Source organism: Peromyscus leucopus, chromosome 9, assembly GCF_004664715.2.
Source record: "Peromyscus leucopus breed LL Stock chromosome 9, UCI_PerLeu_2.1, whole genome shotgun sequence".
NCBI classification, from domain to species: Eukaryota; Metazoa; Chordata; class Mammalia; order Rodentia; family Cricetidae; genus Peromyscus; species Peromyscus leucopus.
In genome coordinates, this window is record NC_051070.1 from 847,914 (window position 1) to 869,491 (window position 21,578).

Consider the following 21,578-nt stretch of genomic DNA (forward strand, 5'->3'; position numbering starts at 1 on the left):
ACAACTGAAGCAAATGTCCACAAACTTAGTTACTTAAAACAAAACAAATTTATCATGTGCAGCAAGTCAGAAGTCAAAATTCATTTTCATTGGAGAAAAATATGAGACGTTAGTGAGACTAAATTATTTTTGGAAACTAATCAAATGCTATTCCTTTTTTTTTTTTCTAGCTCTTGACACTACCCCATCCCCTGCCATTTTTAAAGAGTCTGTAACTGTGGCTTCAAAAAGCCCCCTCATGATGCAAACTCTTTTGTCTAACTGGTTCTTTGCCTTGGAATTGCATGGGAAGGAATTGCCATCCATTTGGGGCTCTAGTGATCCTAATATAACAATGATATTCATCCAGTCTTTGATAGATTCTACTTCAATCATTGTAAGCTTCTAGAATCAAGAAGTTTAGCCGGGCGGTGGTGGCGCACACCTTTAATCCCAGCACTTGGGAGGCAGAGGCAGGAGGATCTCTGTGAGTTCGAGGCCAGCCTGGGCTACCAAGTGAGTTCCAGGAAAGGCGCAAAGCTACACAGAGAAACCCTGTCTCGAAAAACCAAAAATAAATAAATAAATAAAGAAATAAATAAATAAATAAATAAATAAATAAATAAAAGAAGTTTGAAGAATCTGATAATTTTATACGTCACCCAGTTTACCCTATCAATCAATGAGTATTATCTACAGCACTTATTCTTTAACTTGAACATGACACAGGAAACCACCCAGGGACCTTGTTAAAGTTATAGATTTGAATTCTTTGTGGAGGGGAAGAGGCCTTAGTTCTTGCATTTCTAAGCACCTACAAGGGTGCAGCTGACCCAGAGACCTTTTGAGTTCAAAGTCTCCAGTGTTTCTAACAGATTTTGATGCCTTGGCAAAGATTCTATTATAGTCTCTTCACACCTTGGTAATTGAAATTTCCATTTATACAAATAAGTGGATTTTGGAGCAAAGAAAAACTAAAAGTTATTCTGATGTTTTTTCAAAGCACTTTAAAATGGGATTCTATTTTCATTTTTATTTATGTCTGTGTATGTATATCTATGTGAGTAGGTGCATATACCCACTGAGACCAGAAGATGGTGTCAGAAATCCTGGAGCTGGAATTATAGGAGATTGTGAGATGCCCTATGTGGGTAGTAGGAACAGAACTTGGATCATATAGAAGAGCAACAATCATTCTTAAACACTGAACCATCTCTTCTGTCCCTTGATTTTAAAAAAAGTGAACTAAAATGACATTTTAAATGAAGGAACTTAAAAAAGTGTGAATACAGATGTTGTCATACTACATATAAAAATATATCACATATATACATACATTTAAATTTGTGCATGTAGGTGTTCATGGACAAGTATGTGTGTGCATGTCTCTATATAGATAAATAGATGATAAGTAGAACCTAGATTTATGTTAAGTGATAGAACTGTGGAAACCTCAAGTTTTATAGTGTTTTGTGATACCTCTTCAACTTGAACAATTTTCTTTCTGTTAATTTGCATAAGAAAGTAAAAATTGAAGGTGCAGACTTAGACTTCTGCAAATGTAAGAATGAATGCAGATGAGATATTATCAGCCATTTTGCATCATGGAAGCTGAGGACAGTTTCTTAACACTGGTTGATTGAATTCTGTTCCAGTGGCTTCTGCCACCAGCTTTCATATTAAAGCTGGAGTTACTGGTCTTAATATTTAAATTTGGCTCCTACACATACTTATCACATTCTTTCTTATTTAATGTTTGAAAGTTATTACTTTGGAGCAAGTCAACTAAGGCACAGTGATTATAGCATATCAAACTCCATTGTAAGTGATTATTTTAATAACTCTGTACCAATAAAGATACATAGACATTCAGACAAAAAAAAAAAAAAAACCTAATTATAATGACAGCACCAAAGCCAAGCTGTGACAGTTACAAAGCCAATTTCAAAGTTTTTTGACAGCCATGGCTGAAAGCTTTGTTCGGACTTTTCTGTAATAATAGTTTACTTAAGACCTAAATCCATAGTGAAGGAAAACAGAAAGAAAAAGTTGTGACTTTTCTGTCATGCTAATAAAATAGAAATCAGTTGATATGTTTTTAATAGAACATTATGCTGAAAAGAGTATAGAAAGGAAATGATGGGCGTGGAATTTAACTCTAACAATGCAAAGAAAGAGAAAGTAACAATGCAAGTTCTAACAAGAATAGAAACTTGACAACTGATTTACTTATCTGTGTTATAAAGATCAGTAGTTCTTGCAAGTAAATTGATGGCCATACAAACAGGTTGATTGGCAGTTCTGGAATTTGATTTTTGTATTACCAATGAAATAAAGTCAAAGAGAAATGGTTATAAAAATGTTTCAATCCCCAGGAAGTACATGAAGCTTCGTGGGAAATCTGCTTTTCCCTTGGTTCAGATATCTCTAGTTATTAGGTTTTCATCATTTTGGTTTATCTCCCTTGGTTCTGGGCTCAAAGATGTTCAATATAATTAATTCTTTGCCCCTGTGTGACTAATTTCTCATTCCTAACAGAAACGTATCTGGTTCGTGAAATGGCATTTGTTTGTACTAGAGGTCTTTGTATAACACATCTTCATAGATGTTGACTTATTTTAAAATGAAAATATATGGTGATATTTCATTCGTGCTGAAATGTGGTTTTATTTGTATGTTAATAAATAAAGTTGCCTGGGGGTCAGAGCTAATAGCAAGCCATAGCAGAAAACCAGGTGGTGGCGCACACCCTTAATCCAATCATATGGCAGGCAGAGTGTGTTCAAGGACATAGCCAGCTTGGAGACATACGCCTTTAATCTCAATACCAACCATAGACATATACAGACCTGGAGGTCTGTATAGACAGGCAGTGATGAGGAAGTCACGTGGTTGGGTTTACAACCAATGAGAAGGCAGAATAGAAAGTCAATAAAAAGACAGACACAAAGGAAGTAGGTCTCTTGCTCAGGGGAAGGACAAAGCGGCAGCAAGGGATAAGAAGACGGTTTTAGTCTCAGCTCTTAGCTATTGCTCTGACCTCTTGGGCTTTTAACTGCACTTGGCTCTGTGTTTCTTATTTAATAAGACCGTTACATCTACAATAATGTACCTTTTGAGCAGATACACTGTGTCCACTTTACTGAGGAGAAAATAGAGGTGCAGTGGCTTGTTAGGGATACAGCATCAGGAAGTGGTGGAGTCTCAAGCTCCAGACTACTTGGCTCCACCCCATTTTGCTAGAGAAGGCTTCGTAAGATGATGCTTTGGACATCTTTCAGGTACACTTTATCTTAGTCTCAACCTGAGCTTCACGTAGGCTCTTTTAGTTGCAATATTGAGCTCTTCAGTCAGATCATAAGGTAAGGGCAAACAGTGTCCATAGTATGGGGAAGAAAAGCCTCAAGAAGAGATGTGACTGCCTTTCTATGTCCCGACTCAGAAAGGTTTTGATTTTTGGATGTTGGCAGAGCCTATGAAATCTTTTCTCTGAAGCCTTACTCCACACCTGCCTCCACTTTATACTATACATCTGCTTATCTGCCATGCGACTAATCTCCATGTCTAAATTAAATCACATGGTTCTCTCTCAATGCCTCATTCAAATTCATATTCTCTCTCTTCCTCTATCTTTCTCTTACTCACTCTCCCCTACTTATGAATCTATAATAAATTTCTCTCTAAAACTCAAAAAACAAGAAAAGACCATGTGGTGGCATTGGTCCTGAGCAGTTGGCTCTCCGTGTCCAGAGCCTTCACCCTCTGTTTTCTCCACTTAGATAATCTCTTCCCGACAAGGGAGTAAAATCACAGAATGGACTTCAAATAGATTTAATGGCAGAGCTCAGTTCTGATGCATTCTTGCTGTGTGGTTTTGAACAAACAACCTAAACTCTCTGAACTCTGTATAATGCATGTCATATATATCCTACTGTTTTGAGCTCAGGCATTAACAGATACAACATGAATAACAGATACATAAATTACTTGGCACACAGTAAGCATTCAATATGTGGCAGCTACCATAATACTTGTTTTTAATGCTTAGTTAACTCCACTCCAGCATAGGCAATGGACTTGGACCAGATTTAATTCCCAATCCTGAGTCTAGCCTTGATTCTTAAGTGACAGTGAAGAAAATTGTTTAACCTCTTAGAGTCTCAGTTTTCTTATCCATCAAATTAGAATAACATCCTAGAATTAGCATGGATTTTAACTGAGTTAATCTATGTAAAATTCTAGAACAGCCCAAGACATATAATAAGCTTAACAGACAGTCATTATTCACTATAGGATTATTTTCAGAAATATTTATGGAAGCAATAATGGAAAATAAGTCTTCTGTTTCTCCCTCTTTCCAACTTTGTAACCATCTGCAAAATGTTTTTATTTTATTTTATTTTATTTTACAGTACTATTCAGTTCTACATAATAGCCACAGATTCCCTTGCTCTCTCCCTTCCTGCCCCCTCCCCTTCCCCCCAGCACACCCATCATTCCCACCTCCTCCAGATCAAGGTCTCCCTCGAGGACTGGGATCGACCTGATGGATTCAGTCCAGGCAGGTCCAGTCCCCTCCTCCCAGACTGAGTCAAGCATCCCTGCATAAGTCCCAGGTTTCAAACAGCTAACTCATGCAACGAGCCCAGGACCTGGTACCACTGCCTAGATGCCTCCCAAACAGATCAAGCCAATCGACTGTGTCACCTATTCAGAGGGCCTGATCCAGTTGGGAGCCCCTCAGCCTTTGGTTCATAGTTCATGTGTTTCCATTCATTTGGTTATTTGTCCCTGTGCTTTATCCAACCTTGGTTTCAACAATTCTCGCTCATATAAACCCTCCTCTTTCTCACTAATTAGACTCCCAGCACTCCACCCGGGGCCTAGCCTTGGATGTCTGCATCCAGATTCCTCAGTCCTTGGATGGGGTTTATGGCACAACTATTAGGGTGTTTGGCCATCCCATCACCAGAGTAGGTCAGTCCTGGCTGTCTCTCGACCATTGCCAGCAGTCTTTTGTGGGAGTATCTTTGTGGATTTCTGTGGGCCTCTTTAGCTCTTTGTTTCTTCCTTTTCTCATGTGGTCTTCATTTACCGTGGTCTCCTATTCCTTGTTCTCCCTCTCTTTTCTTGATCCAGCTAGGATCTCCTGCTCTCTTTCCCTCGACCCTCGCCCTTCATTGCTCCCACTCATGTCCAGGCTGTTTATGTAGATCTCATCCATTTCTCCGTGTCTTTCTTGGGGTCCCGTTTTCCAGGTAGCCTCACTGGTGATGTGAGTAGCAGTCCAGTCATCCTTGTTCCACATCTAGCATCCTCCTATGAGTGAGTGCAAAATGTTTTTATTTTCTCACTTGATACCAAATGGTCATGCTTGTTTTTCAGGGTAACCGTTTGGAAACTAGTTTTCCATATAGTCAGAACTCAGGATCAAAACAACCTATTGTACAAGATTCAAGTATATATAAGTTCAATAAATATATTTTCCATTTCTAACTGACAGATTTCTGAACCTATGTTCCTATACATCTTTAACTCACTAAAAGAAATGGCTTCCTTTGATCCCACTATTGAGCAAGAAAGACATTGATCAGTGGTCTTTGAAAAGCTGTTTTTCTCTGCCATATTGTCCCATAGACCTGTTGTCCTTCAAAACATATCAGCATTCACATGGCAGTTAATGGTGAGGTTCGTATCGTCATGAAGAGTTTATCTATCCATTTTGCCTCCTCAGAAAATGATGCGGTCATCTGTTTTCCACATGTTTATCCTGAGCATGGTGACTGTGGATGTGATAGTCGCAGCCAGCAACTACTACAAGGGAGAGAACTTCAGAAGGCAGTATGATGAATTCTATCTTGCGGAGGTAAGTCACTGGAGGGGTGTGCAGCAGTGCTCAAGGTAGGAGAGTCTCATAGAAGGCCTTTTGAAAATTAACTCAATTACTTGGCGGGCTCCTAAGCTGACTCATCATCTGCCTCTTAAGCGATTCCTCTGGTCACTGTGTTGTTTGACTCATTTCCTGTCACCGTGAGCCTGGGCAGTCTTCCCCACAGGAGTCATGTTGCCACAGTAACCTTTTTTTTCCCTTCTAAGTCTTACTCTAGATCTTTCTGTTTTCCTACCAACCCCTCATTTTCTCTCCCTTTTTCATGCTGTGGTAATGTGCTTCTCCTTCTGTAAGTGATCCCATGTTCAGAAGCTCAGAAACAGACTAGTCAGCTCAACAAAGTAGGGGCAGTAGGGGGAGGAGAGGCTGGAAGTAAACTGAAAGTTCCAGTACAATAATCGCTACACCAGAGGTTAAGGGGTTAACACCTGGGCTAAGGATGCCAAATCACACAGAAGATGAATGTTAAAATGATGGATATACTAATTGCCCTGATTTGGTCATTACACATCTGTACATGCACCACATCAAATTAACCTGAAGTCATTAGCTTGTGCAGCAAGTACTTCCTAATGTGGCATCTTGCTAGACCTAATTCTTAATTTTTTAAATTAATCAATTAATTAATTTTTCCCAGCCTGATCACAGTTTCCTCACCCCCACTCCCCTACCCCCAGTCCCTCACCCCATCTACTTCCTGCCCTTTCCCTTCAGAAAAGTACAAGCCTTTCACATATATATCAAGTTGCAGCAAGACTAGGCACCTCTTCTCCTCTTAAGGCTGGAGGAGGCAATCTGGTAGGAGGAAAGGGTCCCAAGAGCAGGCAACAGAGTCAGAGATAGCCCCTACTCCCTCAGCCAGGAGTCCCACAAGAAGACAAAGCCACACAACAGCAACACATGTACAAAGGGCACAGATCCCATGCAAGTTCTCTGGTAAGTGGTTCAGTCTCTGTGAAACCCCAGGAGCCCAAGTGAGTTGAGTCTGTATATTTTTCCATGGTTTCCTTGGCCCTCTGGCTCCCAGAATGCTTCCTCCCCCTCTTTCACAGGATTTCCCAAGGCTGCCTAATGTTTGGCTATGGGTCTCGGCATGATTCCATCAGTTGTCTGGTGAAGCCTCTCTCATGACAATTGGTCTAGGCAATGATCTGGGGTCCCTATAATCAACCTAGCCTCTAGTAAAGGAGCTGAAGGTCTAATTCTTAAATAGTTTTAATCATTTTCAAGACCACTGTTTTTAATCATTCTGAAAGCAAATATCATAATTCCATATATTTATGGAAAAATTGATTGACATATAGAAAGCCATTCATCGTATAAAGGAGATATATAAATTTAACAGTACTACACTTCAAGAAATCCCATATATGAATAAAACAAACTTAAAACCAAAAAACCATTACAAAAACATTTTCAGAGAGAAAACAATTTGTTCTGTAATTGAGTTCTGTTAGTTACTCAAAACTCACCCAACATTAAAAATAGAAGGGGTTGATAAAAATTCAGACCACACACACATAAACTTTTCTGTAAAAGAATCAATCACATGCAGATATTAATATAAACATCTATGTGGATGTCAAGAAACTTCTATGGAGTCATTTATAAATCCCATCCTCCTTGGTGGAGCTCTATTTCCTGTAACAAAATTCACTTAATCCTAAACTTCGACTGCCTAGGAACAGCTGTGATATGGCATTGGTCTAATCAGGTTACATGGTACTTACAGGTAGCAAGAAAAACAGATGGTAAACAATAACAGTGGAGAAAGAATGGAGAGCCTTATGAGGAAATTATATCTAAATCAATACCAAAAGGGCAATAATTTTGATACAATGAAAGCAAAGAAGTAGAAATGGGCTGACAAGGTGGTTCAGTTGCTAAAGGTACTTCCATCCAAGCCTGATGACCTGCCTTCAGTCTTCAGTCCACATGTTGAAAAGCAGAGAATCAATACAGGCTATACTCATATGTCATTGCACAAATTTGCACATATACAGAGAATTCAGTCATATAGATGCACAATCAAAATGAGTAAATGAATGTAAACATTTTTATAGCATAAACAAAAACATAGACTGATAGTGATGTTTTATAATAAAGTTTTAACATAGAGACAGCATGTGGATGGGAGAGGTGGGTCCTCACTGATTTCTGTTTCTCTTACATAGTGAGAAATGGATGAACATCCGAGAAAATGACACAATGAAATAGGAAGTTTAAGTAAAACAGGGAAATTAAGCCAAATATACTACTACTACTAACTGTGGTGGTATTTTATTTGTGTTGAAATGTGGTTATATTTTATTCGTATGTTAATAAATAAAATATGCCTGGAGATCAAGGGGGGAAAGGCCAGCCATTTTTAAGTAAACATAGAAGTCAGGCAGTGGTAGCACATGCCCTTAATCTGATCATGTGGCAGACAGGGTCTCTGTGTGTTCAAGGACACACTAGAGAATAGAGCCAAGTGTGGTGACACACATCTTTAATCCCAGCACCAACCATAGAGACCTGGAGGTCTTTACAGACAGGCAGTGACAAGGAAGTGAGGTGGCTGGGCTAAGGCAATAAAAGCACAGGTTAGACAGGAAGTAGCTCACTTTAGGTAGCTGCAGAGCTGGAGAGGTAAGGTTGGTGGCTATGACTATTTCCCTGATTTCTAAGGCTTTCACCCCTATATTTGGCTCTTTGTTTTTTATTTAATAAGGCTCTTTAGAAATTCGTCTACAATTTGCACCCAATGTGGGGCACGAACCCCCAACTCTGGGATTAAGAGTCTCATGCTCTACCGACTGAGCTAGCATAATGAGACCGTTTAGAAATTTGTCTACAACTAATAATAATAATAATAATATGATAATAATGACACTTCAAATATAATGTTAAAGATCCAACCAAATTTTCACAGTATGGACTTAACAGTGACATCAACATGAAAAATAATAATTGTCCTGGGTCTTACATAAGAAAGGAGAAAGGCAAGATTGAAACTGACCCAGCTTTAGAGCTTTATTTATTTGGAGCAGGAGAACAGAGAGACAAAGGGATGAGGAAATAGGAGTGACTAACAAAGAAGATGAAATAAAGGCCAGGTAGCCTAGGTTGGCTATGGAAACAGATGAAAATAGAGAAGAATTAAGGGGAAAAAGAAAACATTCAAGATCTCTATATGATCAAAATACATGTTTGGTTGAAGTGAGAGAATAAGAAAGTTATTGTGGCCAGAAAAAAGAATCCAAGATTTCCAACTGCACCATGATTTTGGTAATAAAATGTAAAACTTAGGGTGTTGTGTGGAGATGGGTGGCTTAAATATAAGAATGGGGTTGTGACAAGAGTGTAAGGAACCACTATAGCCTGAGAGTTGCTGAGTGTCGAGTGGATAGTGAAGAGTACTTTCAATTCTTAGAAAGGACAATGTGGTTTGGGCAAAGTCAAGGTGCATGAGTGGTTGATGGAGAGATGAGTAGAGAGTGTGTAGATGGAGTCAGGGGTTGTTCTATCCTGATAGAATTCTATCAAGGGTTTTTTAGGAGGAATGGATGGAACATCTTTTCCTTATTCATTTATTGTACTCCACAGAACATAGCAGCATGGACTCCTTCTTCCACAAAAGGCATTGTGTAGTAGACTATTATGTAATATACTTGAGAGAGAAACACTGGAGGCAAAGACATGTGCAGGAGGCATAATCTACACATGGAACTGGATAAAGTGGAAGAAAGTGTTTAAAGTAGAGGTAGAGATGACATGCTTAGTAGGCCCTGTCACGTAGGTGAGACGAAAGGTTCCAGCTGCACAAAGGAGTTACATCAGAGGCTTAAGGAGCAATAACCAACATTCCAGAGAATAAACAGAGATGAGCATGGCGGTGGGATATTGCCATTCTCTCTAGGAGGACCAGTCTCTCCTGCCTGGGTGCTGATGTTAGAGATTGCATGGGCATCACTTCTGTGGCCTTCCCACAGTAGACGTTTGTTATACCGTGTCCTTTGTAATAAATAAAGTGGCCACATACCCTGGAAACACAGTAACTTGACTCCTTCAGGAAACTTTCCCTGATTTCTTCTTATACAAAGCCTACCTCTTTACTAGCCTGTGCTTAAGAATGTTAGATAGTCTTTCATTATACTATGAAAAATTGCAACAAAATATCAAAGAATTTCTATTGTGGAGTTCATTAATTGATGCTTAATTGCTGGTAGAGTCTTGGGGCAGGTGATTACTTCTTGTTAATTTTGATAATTTTATTGATAATATTAAAAATAACAACCACAGAGCTAAGATGATATAGCAAAACCTGAAATATATACCTCCTACTTGTTATACATACCTACTACTGAAATATATACCTTCCCAAACCATTAACACAGATTTGATTTTAAAAACAAGCCTGGTGTTGAGGTAAATCCTCTGTATATAAGTACCCATTGCCAACCATATGACATTGAACATGTAAAAATATTATGGGCTGGGGGGAGGGGGAGGGGGGCGAGAGGGGGAGAACAGGGGAATCTGTAGCTATTATGTTGAACTGAATGGTGTCGTAAAATAAAAAAAATACAAATAACCAATAGAAAAAAAATATTATTATATTTAAGTATAATAATATTTAAAATAAAATAAAACAACTATAAAAAACAAAAAAAATGTTAGGAGCACAGACAGTGTATGAAGTATTATTAAGCATCGAACATTAACATCAAGAACAACGAAGATGGCAGGAGGACAATTGAGGGTTTTATAAGCATATATTTATACCCAACTCAGCAAGTTAATACATTATATAAATACGCCTTTCTATATGTCTTTTTATTGTTTCTTAATAAAAAGATAGATAAGTAACTAAATAAACTAAATAAAACTAATAAACTCTTTGAAATCCTGGAAAGAAAAGGAATAAATAAGCTAGGCATAGGATTTTATTAACTTAAATAATCATAGACATCAGTTTATTATTGTACTACTTAAGCAATCAAAATCTGTTCTAGTAGATGGATTGACTTCCAGTGTTTGAGTTTCTCAGAATATGTTTGGACTTCCTTCAAATTAGAGTTTCCTGCCTTTTTGAATAAAAAAAAAATGTTGTATGTGAGTCATAATGTCTTATTTTGAGTATAGATAATTTTTTTTAGCTAAATACTGCCTTTCAGTTCAAGTTGAGAACCACCAAACTTTCTTGAAGACCCAAATAAGCATGTTAGGCTCTGTAGACCATCCACTCTGTCACGTCCTCAACTCAGCCATCCTTGTGTAAAAGTGAATGTGGTCTTAAGACAGATGGACTTCAATAAAAGTCTGTTTACAAAAGTAAGCAATATGCTGGAAGTTGTATGAGCTATAGGAGCACAGAGTTTTCCAACTAGGCTTCTCATAGCTACCACTTTTTGAAAAGCCCATTATGTGCTAAGTACTTTAAAGAAATTCATTATCTCATTTAATCCCCCCAAACAGCTATATTGACAGCAGTTGATGGGAATTGTAATGGCTCTATATTTAGGAAACAGCATTATGTAAGAGCTTTGAAAGCTTAACTTTCACATTAAATCACAAAAGGCCATGAGGTTTGAAAGAAGCAATTTCTTTGTTAGATTTCTACACATTACAGAATAAATTGTTTTGAAAAATTCAAAATAAACCACTCTACCCATTAGGAGTCAACTCATAGTCTAAACCAGCTTCCTTTAAGAACAAATTAAGCTGCTTAGCTTCTGTTGTGGAGCCAGAGACTTACTCTGTTACTTTGGATTAATTAATCTAAATTTAGAATTAGCTAAGAAACAGGAAAAGGATATTTTTATTTCGCGGACTATGCATTAACATGAAAAGTAGAAACCAATAATTTAGTTAAAAAAATTTACTTTTCATTTTCATCTAAGATAATATTTGCTTATTATTACACACATATGCACTTTAATATAATTTTATGTTTTAATCACAAATATTACTATTGACAGTGTTATTTTCTGCTGTATGGTAATTTGGATATTTGTGTATCCAGTAGGCTGTCCATTTATTAAAAATATATGTGCTAAGTGAAGTCCTATCACAGGAAGTGAGCAATTTTAACAGAATTTCTCACTTAAGAAACTACATTTTTCAAACAAAAAGGAGTCATAACTTAGTGCTCTGTCTTTTTCCTGAACATTAGACAAAAACCTTAACTGTGGCCTGTAAAAAAAAAAAAAGTGCCCTTGAAACAGATATTCAGCTTTTCTGATGTATTTTGTCTCTCAAGCTTAGATTATGTCTCTTGACTCCCTGCCAGTACACTATATTGTCTTTATTAAACTATTGTTTTCTACCTAAAATTGTATAAGTAAACATAATTGAAAAATATTCCATTTTTATGAGTAATAGAAATAAAAGAAACAAATAGAAAAATTGTTGTTAGCTGTATTTTGGCTTAGACATTGGAGCAATGTATATACATCTATTTCCAAGATTTATGAAGTGCTTCTTAACCTATACCATTATTAAGCAGTTTAATTTCAATCATTTAAACAAATACTGGGAGGTAGTTTATGCTGCCATTGCTAAAATAATTCTGTCTTGAGGTGACTAGAAGAGTTGGAATCTACTAGTGATATAGATAAATTTCATTCTTCAATTAAAAATAATAGGAACTTACAAACTGATGGAAGAGAAATAAGGAAGCAGGAAGTGGTGAGAGAGAAGCTACCTTCTTTATTATACAAAGTCCTTCTGTTTGACATCCTACCATTATCCCTACACTCAGGATTCCTCTGGACCTGCCTGAATGCAGAGCTCAGCCCTCTTTCACACCTATTAAGATTTAAAAACATTCTTAGAAGTAAAATCAGGAGAGAGAAAGAGGATCATAGGCTGAGTTCTTCAGAGTAAATTAGCTAAAATTTCCCACCAAGAGGTGTCTCTTCCACTTCTGCCTCTGTCTCCTCCCCTCTTCACCTATATGTCTGTTCAAGTGAGTTGGCCATTGATTTAAACAAGCTGAAGGCTTCAGAAAGTAATGTGGTCCTCACTAACTGATAGCCCTCAGAATTCCTTCTAAACACATTCAGGTTCCCTGTGATAAATTCAAATGAATGTGATTCTTCCTCTCATGCTGGTTACAGAGGGAGGACAGAGACGCTTAAGAACCTTTAACTAAAGCAGTTCTGCTTGGTGATGGGAAATCCACAGGAAATAAACTGAAAAAGTTGTGCATGGATAATTCTATGCAATTATATCAATTTTTGTTAGTACTAGTTTTCTGATAACCTTGAGAGTATTTGACACAATCCTAAATGAGAGTTTTAGCTGTTAAAATTTATAGAAATTAAGTGACCTATCAAATAATCTTCAGTGAATCAGGATAAGAAGCTAGATGGAATGGTTCTCAGGTCTGTGTATCTCAAACTCACATCTATGTGAACAGTTCAAGTACCGATCCATCTCTCCAACAGTTCTAAAATAATTCTCTACTGCAGTAGGAAACTAAAATATTTATTAAGCTGATTTTTCAGAGGTAATGAGTCATAATCTAGCCAAGATGCTAATTGTTTTTAGTTTCTATAGCTCAAGAGAATGGATATTATCCTTAGAATATTGCTCAAGCAACACCACCCTAATACTAAACTTCCAGTGCACTAGTAAGATTTGGGAAAGACTGGACTTCTCCACGGTAGATACCTAGGTCGTCAAATATAGCCACTAACCTTCATTCATTATGTAAGGCTATTCTTCTGAATTCCTTTTCATGTTTGTCTATCATTTCTGCTATGTGAAATGTCCAGCCTTTGAAAAATCTGCAACTTTTAACCTTATTCTTAATTATCAGTCATTTTATAAACCCATCACATAGATAATATTGCATAATAAATATTTGTGCTCACAACTTGGTTCTTCAAAAGTACATTTTTTGCTGTTTGCTTCAGTTTTCACTCAGAAACAATGTATAGACAGAGTAAGAAACTCCTTTGATCTTATTCTTCTGAGAAGAATATTCATCATTCCAATGTATGTCTTATAAGAGTATCAAATATCTACAAACAGTTCGGTTTTCTCTCTCATGCATATGACCTTTTGAAAATACTCCTGTTGATCCCAGTACTGTTTGCTTATTTGTTCCATGGATAATGGCTTATAGTTTCAGTGGCTTTGCTTTTGATCTTTTGCCATAAGATACAATGCTTCTGTCAACACTTTCCTTTCTGATTTCATGCCACATTGAAGAGAGATTTGAGGAATTTTTGTTTCTTTTTCTCAGAGCATATCTTGACTAAAAATTGCTAGAGGATGGAATACTTAAAGACACTTATTCTGCCAATATTCTGCCAATTTGTATTTCTACAAGATTGTATGAACAACTTCATTTCATATTAAATTTATAGTCTTTCAGATTTTCAATTTTATCATTATAAAATAATATGCCTGGTCTTGATTGCTGTAGAGAATTAACTTTTTCATCTTCTATTTTCTTGCCTCCCCAATAAGTGGACCTGGTTGCTTTACAGTTATCTGGTGAAGGGAACTGCAGATCCTCCCCATGAGTGCAGCTTATCTCTTAGCTTTGCTTTTATTGGTTGCCTTGGTTTCCATGAAAGTTATAAGTTTTAATAATGTAAGACTTAGTAATCTTTAATTTTTTATATAAAGTCAAGTGTCTTGGATATTTAAATTTGCTTAAGTGTCAGGAAATCTGTTTTTCTAATACTATTCACTAAGAATGAAAGAAAACCTATGTAGTTAGCTAAGGACATAAAGAACATCAGATAAAAGATATTTCTGAGAAAAGCCCTTAACAAACTACCAAGAGAAGTGAACTTTATTAACATGATAAAGGCATCTATGAAAACCTACAAACAACTGGCATGAATGGTGAGCATTCATGTCAAGATAGAAGTGAGCTATGTGTGTCTACTGTCACTGCTTCTGATATACAAGATACAAAAGATAGTCAAGGCCTTTGGGAAAAATTAAAAAGCATTATTGAAACATGCAAAAAACAATAAAAAATTTTAAAAACTCAATAAATATATCTTTAGGAACAATTAAACTTCTGTATAAAGATATATTTATGTTGGCTCACAGCTCAAAAAAAAATCAGGTTTTGGTGAGGGTGAAAATGTGGCTGTGGGAGTAGTCCATTCAGTTCTCCATATAACCAGAAAACAGAGTCCATAGGTCAGATTCATGGGCAGTATAACCTCCAAAGGCCCATTCCTAGTAACCTATATACTCGAACAAGGCTCCCACTAAAGGCTCCATAACCTAAAACTAGTGCCATATGCTGGGAACCTAGAATTCAAAACATGAGTCTATGGGGGTCATTCTAGATGCAAACCATAACAGAATCTCACCTGAGTTTGGACCTCATAGTTCTTAGTGTTTAGGACTGGAAAATCAACCAGTGTTTAAAGTTGGAGTTTCTGACACAGTCAACCCCATGAATCATCTCATTGTCACAGACAACCAATTACAGCCCACAGGTCTCTAGTGCACTAGATAGTTCAAGAGAAAACTTCTGAAATGAATAGCTAAATAGTTCAGCTTATCATTATAGTGGTGTTATTTCATCTAGCACTGATAATGTTCCTAACACTGATAAAATTCATAATAATGTTCAAATATTTTAGAAATATATAAAAATAATTATCAGAAGAAATTTACCTAATGAAAGTTTTCCTAAAAAATGAGATTAAACTTAACAATAATGTCAAAGATTGCTGCTATGGCAGGATGGTTTATTTTTATAATTTGATCATTTCTTCTGATTAATTTACTCCAATATAGTTGTCAGAAATTGTTGGAACTAAAATAAATGGTTTGTTTTACTTATTTTCATTTTAACAATTATTGTTAAGAGCAGATGGCTTTGGAGGAACACAGAAATTACTCCATAAAAGAAGGCTTTCTACAAGGTGATAAAACAAGTCCACACTTTATGAAAGTTCTTCTGCTTCCAGAACGTCTCACTCACAGATAAAACAGAAGGTCTGAGGAACATTATGGAGCTCTAAAAAACGTTCACCTCTTGTTGACCAGAAATATAATGGCAATGCATTCTGTGTCAGGGGCAAGTAGAAGCACTAAACCTCATGGCTAGAAGACAGAGACTGGGAAACCTTTCCATTGTTATAGAATGAACAGTAAGTTCCATTGCTTGGGGCCTATGACATACAGAAAGCTGTAGGCCTCAAGAAGTAAGAACAGATAATCAGCCCACATGAAGGATCAGACCAAGCTCTCTTATGGACTGTTGACAGGGGAGGATGTAAACAGTAAAAAGGGCCAGTAGCCACCAAATGATATTGAAAAAGACAGTCTAATCCTGGTTCATCTCCTCAGGTGCATGGTAAGATGCACTCATTTATAATTTGTCACCCATGAATGCTCAGGCATTATCTTTGAATTAAAAGAGTGGTACAGTTTCTATTGTTCTTTTCATGTTAAGTGTATCATTTTCTAATCAGTTAATTTTCATCCTTCCTTCCAAAATTTGTCATTCATCTGGCTATTCAACTTGCTAGCCACCTGAGTTCAATTATACATTATTTGGTGCAAAATATATACTATCTTGAGAACAAACACAATGCTATCTTTTTGACAATAACTCATTTAATTATTAAAATGTTTTTTTCAGATTTATTTATTTTTGTTTTATGTGTGTGTGTTTACCTGTATGTGTGTCTGTGTATCACATGTATACATCATTTAATTTTTAAATCTGGACCCATTATTGGTAATTTTATTGAAGAAAAGAAGGTTTATTGTAGTATCTATTAGATGCCATATGTCTTATTATAAAATAAAAATAAATTTTAATAATGACATACAAGCTTTAAATCGTAGAATGTTCATTACTAAGATTATTAAGTAAATTCTATGATAATAATAGCAAACAAGGTATACCTTTCTTTCCTGGGGTGGGGCTATTTAATCTTATTCATTCTGGTTATAGTCCATCATCTAGGGAAGCTACAGCAGGAACTCAAGGAAGAGAAGAGGCAGGAACCAAAGCAGAGAATATGGAGGAATGCTACCTATAGCTTGTTCTCCATAACTTCTTCAATTTTCTTTCCCTTTCTCTTCCTTCCTTCCTCCCTCCCTTCCATCCCTTCCTTCCTTCCTTCATTCATTCATTTCTTCTCTCTACTTCTTCCTTCTTTTGTTCTTATTTTTAATTTTCTAAGCCCAAACTCAGCATACCTCAATGAACAGTTAGAATAGCCATTCTGAAGCTGTGAACTTTCACATTGTGTTTTATACTTTTACTCTCAGATATACTTTATGTACTTATTGTACTGGCTGGTTTTGTGTGTCAACTTGACACAATCTAGAGTCATGAGAGAGGAAGGAGCCTCCGTTGAGGAAATGTCTCATTAAGATTCAAGTTTAAAGGGGCTGGAGAGATGGCTCAGAGGTTAAGAGCATCAGCTGCTCTTCCAGAGGTCCTGAGTTCAATTCCCAGCAACTACATGGTGGCTCACAACCATCTGTAATGAGATCTGGTGCCCTCTTCTGACCTGCAGGCATACATGCAGGCAGAACACTGTATACATAAATAAATATTCTTAAAAAAAAAAAAAAAGATTCAAGTTTAAGGCATTTTCTCAATTAATGATGAACAGGGAAGCGTCCAGCCTGTGGTAGGTGGTGCCATCCCTGGGCTGTTCGTCCTGAGCTTCAAAAGAAGGTGAGCTGAGCAAGCCATGAGAAGCAAGTCATTAAGCAGCTCCCCTCCATGGCTTCTGTATCAGCTCATACCTCTGGGATCCTGCCCTATTTGAGTTCCTGTGCTGACTTCCTTCAGTAATGAACAGCAATGCTGAAGTATAAGCCAAATAAACTTTCTTCCCCAACTTGCTTTAAGTCATGGTGTTTCATTGCAGCAACAGAAACCCTAACTAAGACACTTATCCAACACCAAAAACAACAACAACATCAAAATCATGACAGCATTAGAAAAAATAGTGTTATAGCTTCTCTCAGAACTCATGTATGTTACCAGTATTCAGTTCTTCCTCATCACCTAATATTTAACCTATGACCTAATATTTAGCCCCTAATATTTAGCCTTTCCTGTTCTCTTGAAATTTAACCATCACATAAGGTATTAAGAGGATAAAAGCTTGTGTCCAGAGGGTATTCTGTGGAATATTCCTTTACACTATGTGAATATGTCTCCATGATTGGTTTAAATAAGAAGCCGACTGGCCAATAGCTGGACAAGATAAGGTTAGGCAGCAGAGCTGTAATATGAATTGCTAAATGCTCTTATAATTAAAAACTCTGCACCAGAATATTAGGGTAAATGCTGAAAGATCAGAGAAACAAAGGAACAAGCCACAGCCACTACCTCTTACCTCACCAACTTCTCAGCCTGAAAAAGCCTCCAGTTCCTGTCACATACCTTATAATCCTTTCTCCACCCAGCTATCGCTTCTTTTGATTAAAGGCATATGTGCTTCCCAAGCAGAGACATGAGATCTCAAGTGCTGGGATTAAAGTCGTGTGCCACCACTGCCTGGCTCTGTTTCTCTCCTAGACTAAGTCAATCTCACATAGTCCAGGGTGGCTTTGAACTCAGTGAGATACAGACATGTAGCAGGAATCTTAAAGAGTCCTTATTAATAAAACAAACCCGGAGCCAAGTATTGGGATGAACACTGGAAGATCAGAGAGACAGAAGAAGCCACTGCTAACCTCACCTGGCCAACTTCTCAGCTGATCTTGTTTCCTCAGACTGAAAGTCTCTGTGACTTCACATCCGAATGGCTCTCAGCTGAACTGTGGTGCTCAAAACCTAAAAGCTTAACCAGCCAAATGCTTAACCAGCCAAATGATTCTAGTGCCTGGTCCTCACGCCTTACATACCTTTCTGCTTTCTACTACCACTCCCTGGGATTAAAGGCTCGCTTTCTGGGATTAAAAGTGTGTGTCACCATGCCTGGCCATTTCCAATGTGGCCTTGAACTCACAGAGATCCAGAGGGATTTCTACCTCTAGAGTGCTAGGATTAAAGGTGTGAGTGCCACCATTTTCTAGCCTTTGTATCTAGTGGCTGTTCTGTCTCTGACCCCAGATAAGTTTATTAGGGTGCACAATATTTTGGGGAACACAATACCACCACACAGATAGATCTCTGCCCTCCTAAGTGGTAGGATTAAAGGTGTGTGCCACCACTGCCTGACATCAACGCTTAATCCAGTGGTTTGTTCTATCCTCTGATCTTCAGGCAAAGTTTATTAAGATACACAATGTATCACCATAGAGCCAAACTGAGAATGCTATGAAGAAAAATGATGAAGTCTGAGGAATTCATGAGCCAGATATAAAAGAAGCAACATGATGTTCATAGATTAGGTAAACTAACCTTAGGGAAGCACATAGATTAATAGAAATGGGTTCATTTAAGTTGTAAGAGCTAGTTAGTAATAAGCCTGAGCTATCTGCCAAGGATTTTAATTAATATTTAGTTTCCATGTTGGTTATTTGGAAACTGGCAGGCAGGAAAGAAAAGCCCACCTACAAATGGTGCCTAAATGTTTGGCACCCACATCCATATAAAACCTGAGAGAACTTGGAAAAGAATCCTAGGTACACAGAAATGGACCCAAGAGCAGCTTCCTAGTCTCGTGTTTCTCATGCTAGCCTCAGTACAGGGATGCATCTCCTGGCCACTGCCTGTGAGCTTGAGCTCATGAGATAAGCCATGTCCTGCAGTCTCACATGACAGCTGCAGTATAGAAAAGCATCTCCTGGCAGCTGTCTTTGGGAGAGAGCCAGCTGTCAACCAATAATAGCTACCAACATGTGCTAAACTGAGCAGTGTGAGTAGCTGACGTAGCAGCTTATGATTCACCTCATATCAGACGGTGGTGGCACACGTCTTTAATACCAGCACTCGGGAGGCAGAGGCAGGTGGATCTCTGTGAGTTCAAGGCCAGCAGGGGCTACAGAGTGAGTTCCAGGAAAGGCGCAAAGCTACAGAGAGAAACCCTGGCTCAAAAAAAAAAAAAAAAAAAAAAAAAAAAAAAAAAAAAAAAAAAAAAAAAAAAAAAAGATTCACCTCATGACATCAAAAAAACAGTGCTGATGCTTAGTAAAAACATATCCAGATGAAAAAAACTCAGATCAGGTTACAGTGTATTTAAAAACATATATAGGCTTGAGAGAGAAAAGAGAAAGGGTAGAGATACTCATAGATTAAAAAAATAGTTTAAAAAATAGTAATGTCCTTAAAAAGGAATAGAATAATTAGAAAATATAATAAGCCATGTAAAGATGGGAAATACACAGAGAGTCTGGGTTCTGTATATTATTATGTTGTCTTTGAATTTTTTTTATTGTTAATGAGCAAGTGATAGCTGCTAAGATACATTGGATTATAAAGACTGCTAAATTAAACCAAACTATGTATTTTAAAAAATGTCTTAACTTCAAAAATGGAAGTAAAAAGATATGTCACTTTGGGGAAGATGATATGCTTTTATTTCCACAGGATATAAGAGTGTGGATTCATTCAAGGTTAAAGAAGATCAGGTTTGATCAAGGAAGACACCCTGAAAATCCTGGATATAAACATAAAGAAATAAACCTAAAAGAACTACAAGACACATGATGTATATTTTACCTACTCAAACATAAAACAAAAAATTGTCTTTGGTTGACTTGTGTACAACACACAGTCCATACTTGTATTAATGCAGATATATATGCTACCTTTAAAAGTTTATGCATGTTCAGAGCAAGGGAACCAGACACCAATAAAAACAGCCCAGGTGATCCAGCATCCAGAACAGCTTCAAGGATGCTGACTGAGATGATCCAGCCTCACAGAATACTCCAGACAAGACTTAACACTTATCCTGATTTTCTCAAGGTTTCCCCAAAGATTCCTATGCCTTCAAAGAACAGGAAATAGTCTAGAGAACAAGGCCCATATTCCCAAAAGATGGATTATGAATGTTTATTATTATTTAAGGGGAAGGTGGTTACAAATTGTTATTGGTTCTTAGTAAAAAAAAAAAAAGACTAAGAAAAAAGTTAAATTCAAAAATCTATTTCTAAAGGGGAAAAGGGGGATATAATGTAGAAATGATGAGATAAAAGGGTAGATTACTGAATCTACTTTAATCAAAAATGTATTAATTTCAAATTATTTTATAATGATATGATTTTGGTTTTTGATACAAATTTAAAGTTAATTTTGTTATACTATATGTATGTTTCTGTAGCAGGAATCTTAAAAGTTCTGGCCATCTTCTCAGCTGGTCTTGTTTCCTCAGACTGGAAGCCTCTGTGTTCTCATATTCAAATGGCTCTCAGCTTAACTGTCCTGCTAGAAGCCTGAAAGCTTAACCAGCCAAATGCTTCTAGTTTCTGGTCCTCATGCCTTATATACCTTTCTGCTTTCTACCACCACTCCCTGGGATTAAAGGCTCGCTTTCTGAGATTAAAGGCATGAGTCACCATGCTTAGCTGTATCCTTGAACACATGGATTTCTGCCTCTGGAATGCTAGGATTAAAGGTGTGTAGTACCACTGCCTATACTCTATGTTTAATATTATCGCTGCTCTGTCTCTGACCCCAGATAAGTTTATTAGCATACACAATATTTGGGGGAATACAATACCACATTTCCTCTCTTTTTGTCTAAAATTTTAAAAAGCTTATAACTAATACAAGAAAAATTATATCCAGTAAGTATATACAATATACACAGTCAAGATTACA

At 37.1% G+C, this 21,578-nt stretch overlaps 1 protein-coding gene across 5 annotated transcripts in view; it reads left to right on the plus strand.

Moving 5' to 3' along the window:
* Nalcn (sodium leak channel, non-selective) overlaps window positions 1-21,578 on the plus strand; it is a 309,764-nt gene that overhangs the window by 113,419 nt on the left and 174,767 nt on the right. For all 5 annotated transcript variants that reach the window (XM_028868293.2, XM_028868291.2, XM_028868295.2 and 2 more), the window contains one exon: window positions 5,714-5,845. In XM_028868293.2, the coding sequence (XP_028724126.1) occupies window positions 5,714-5,845 (132 nt within the window). The remainder of the gene's footprint in view (window positions 1-5,713; window positions 5,846-21,578) is intronic.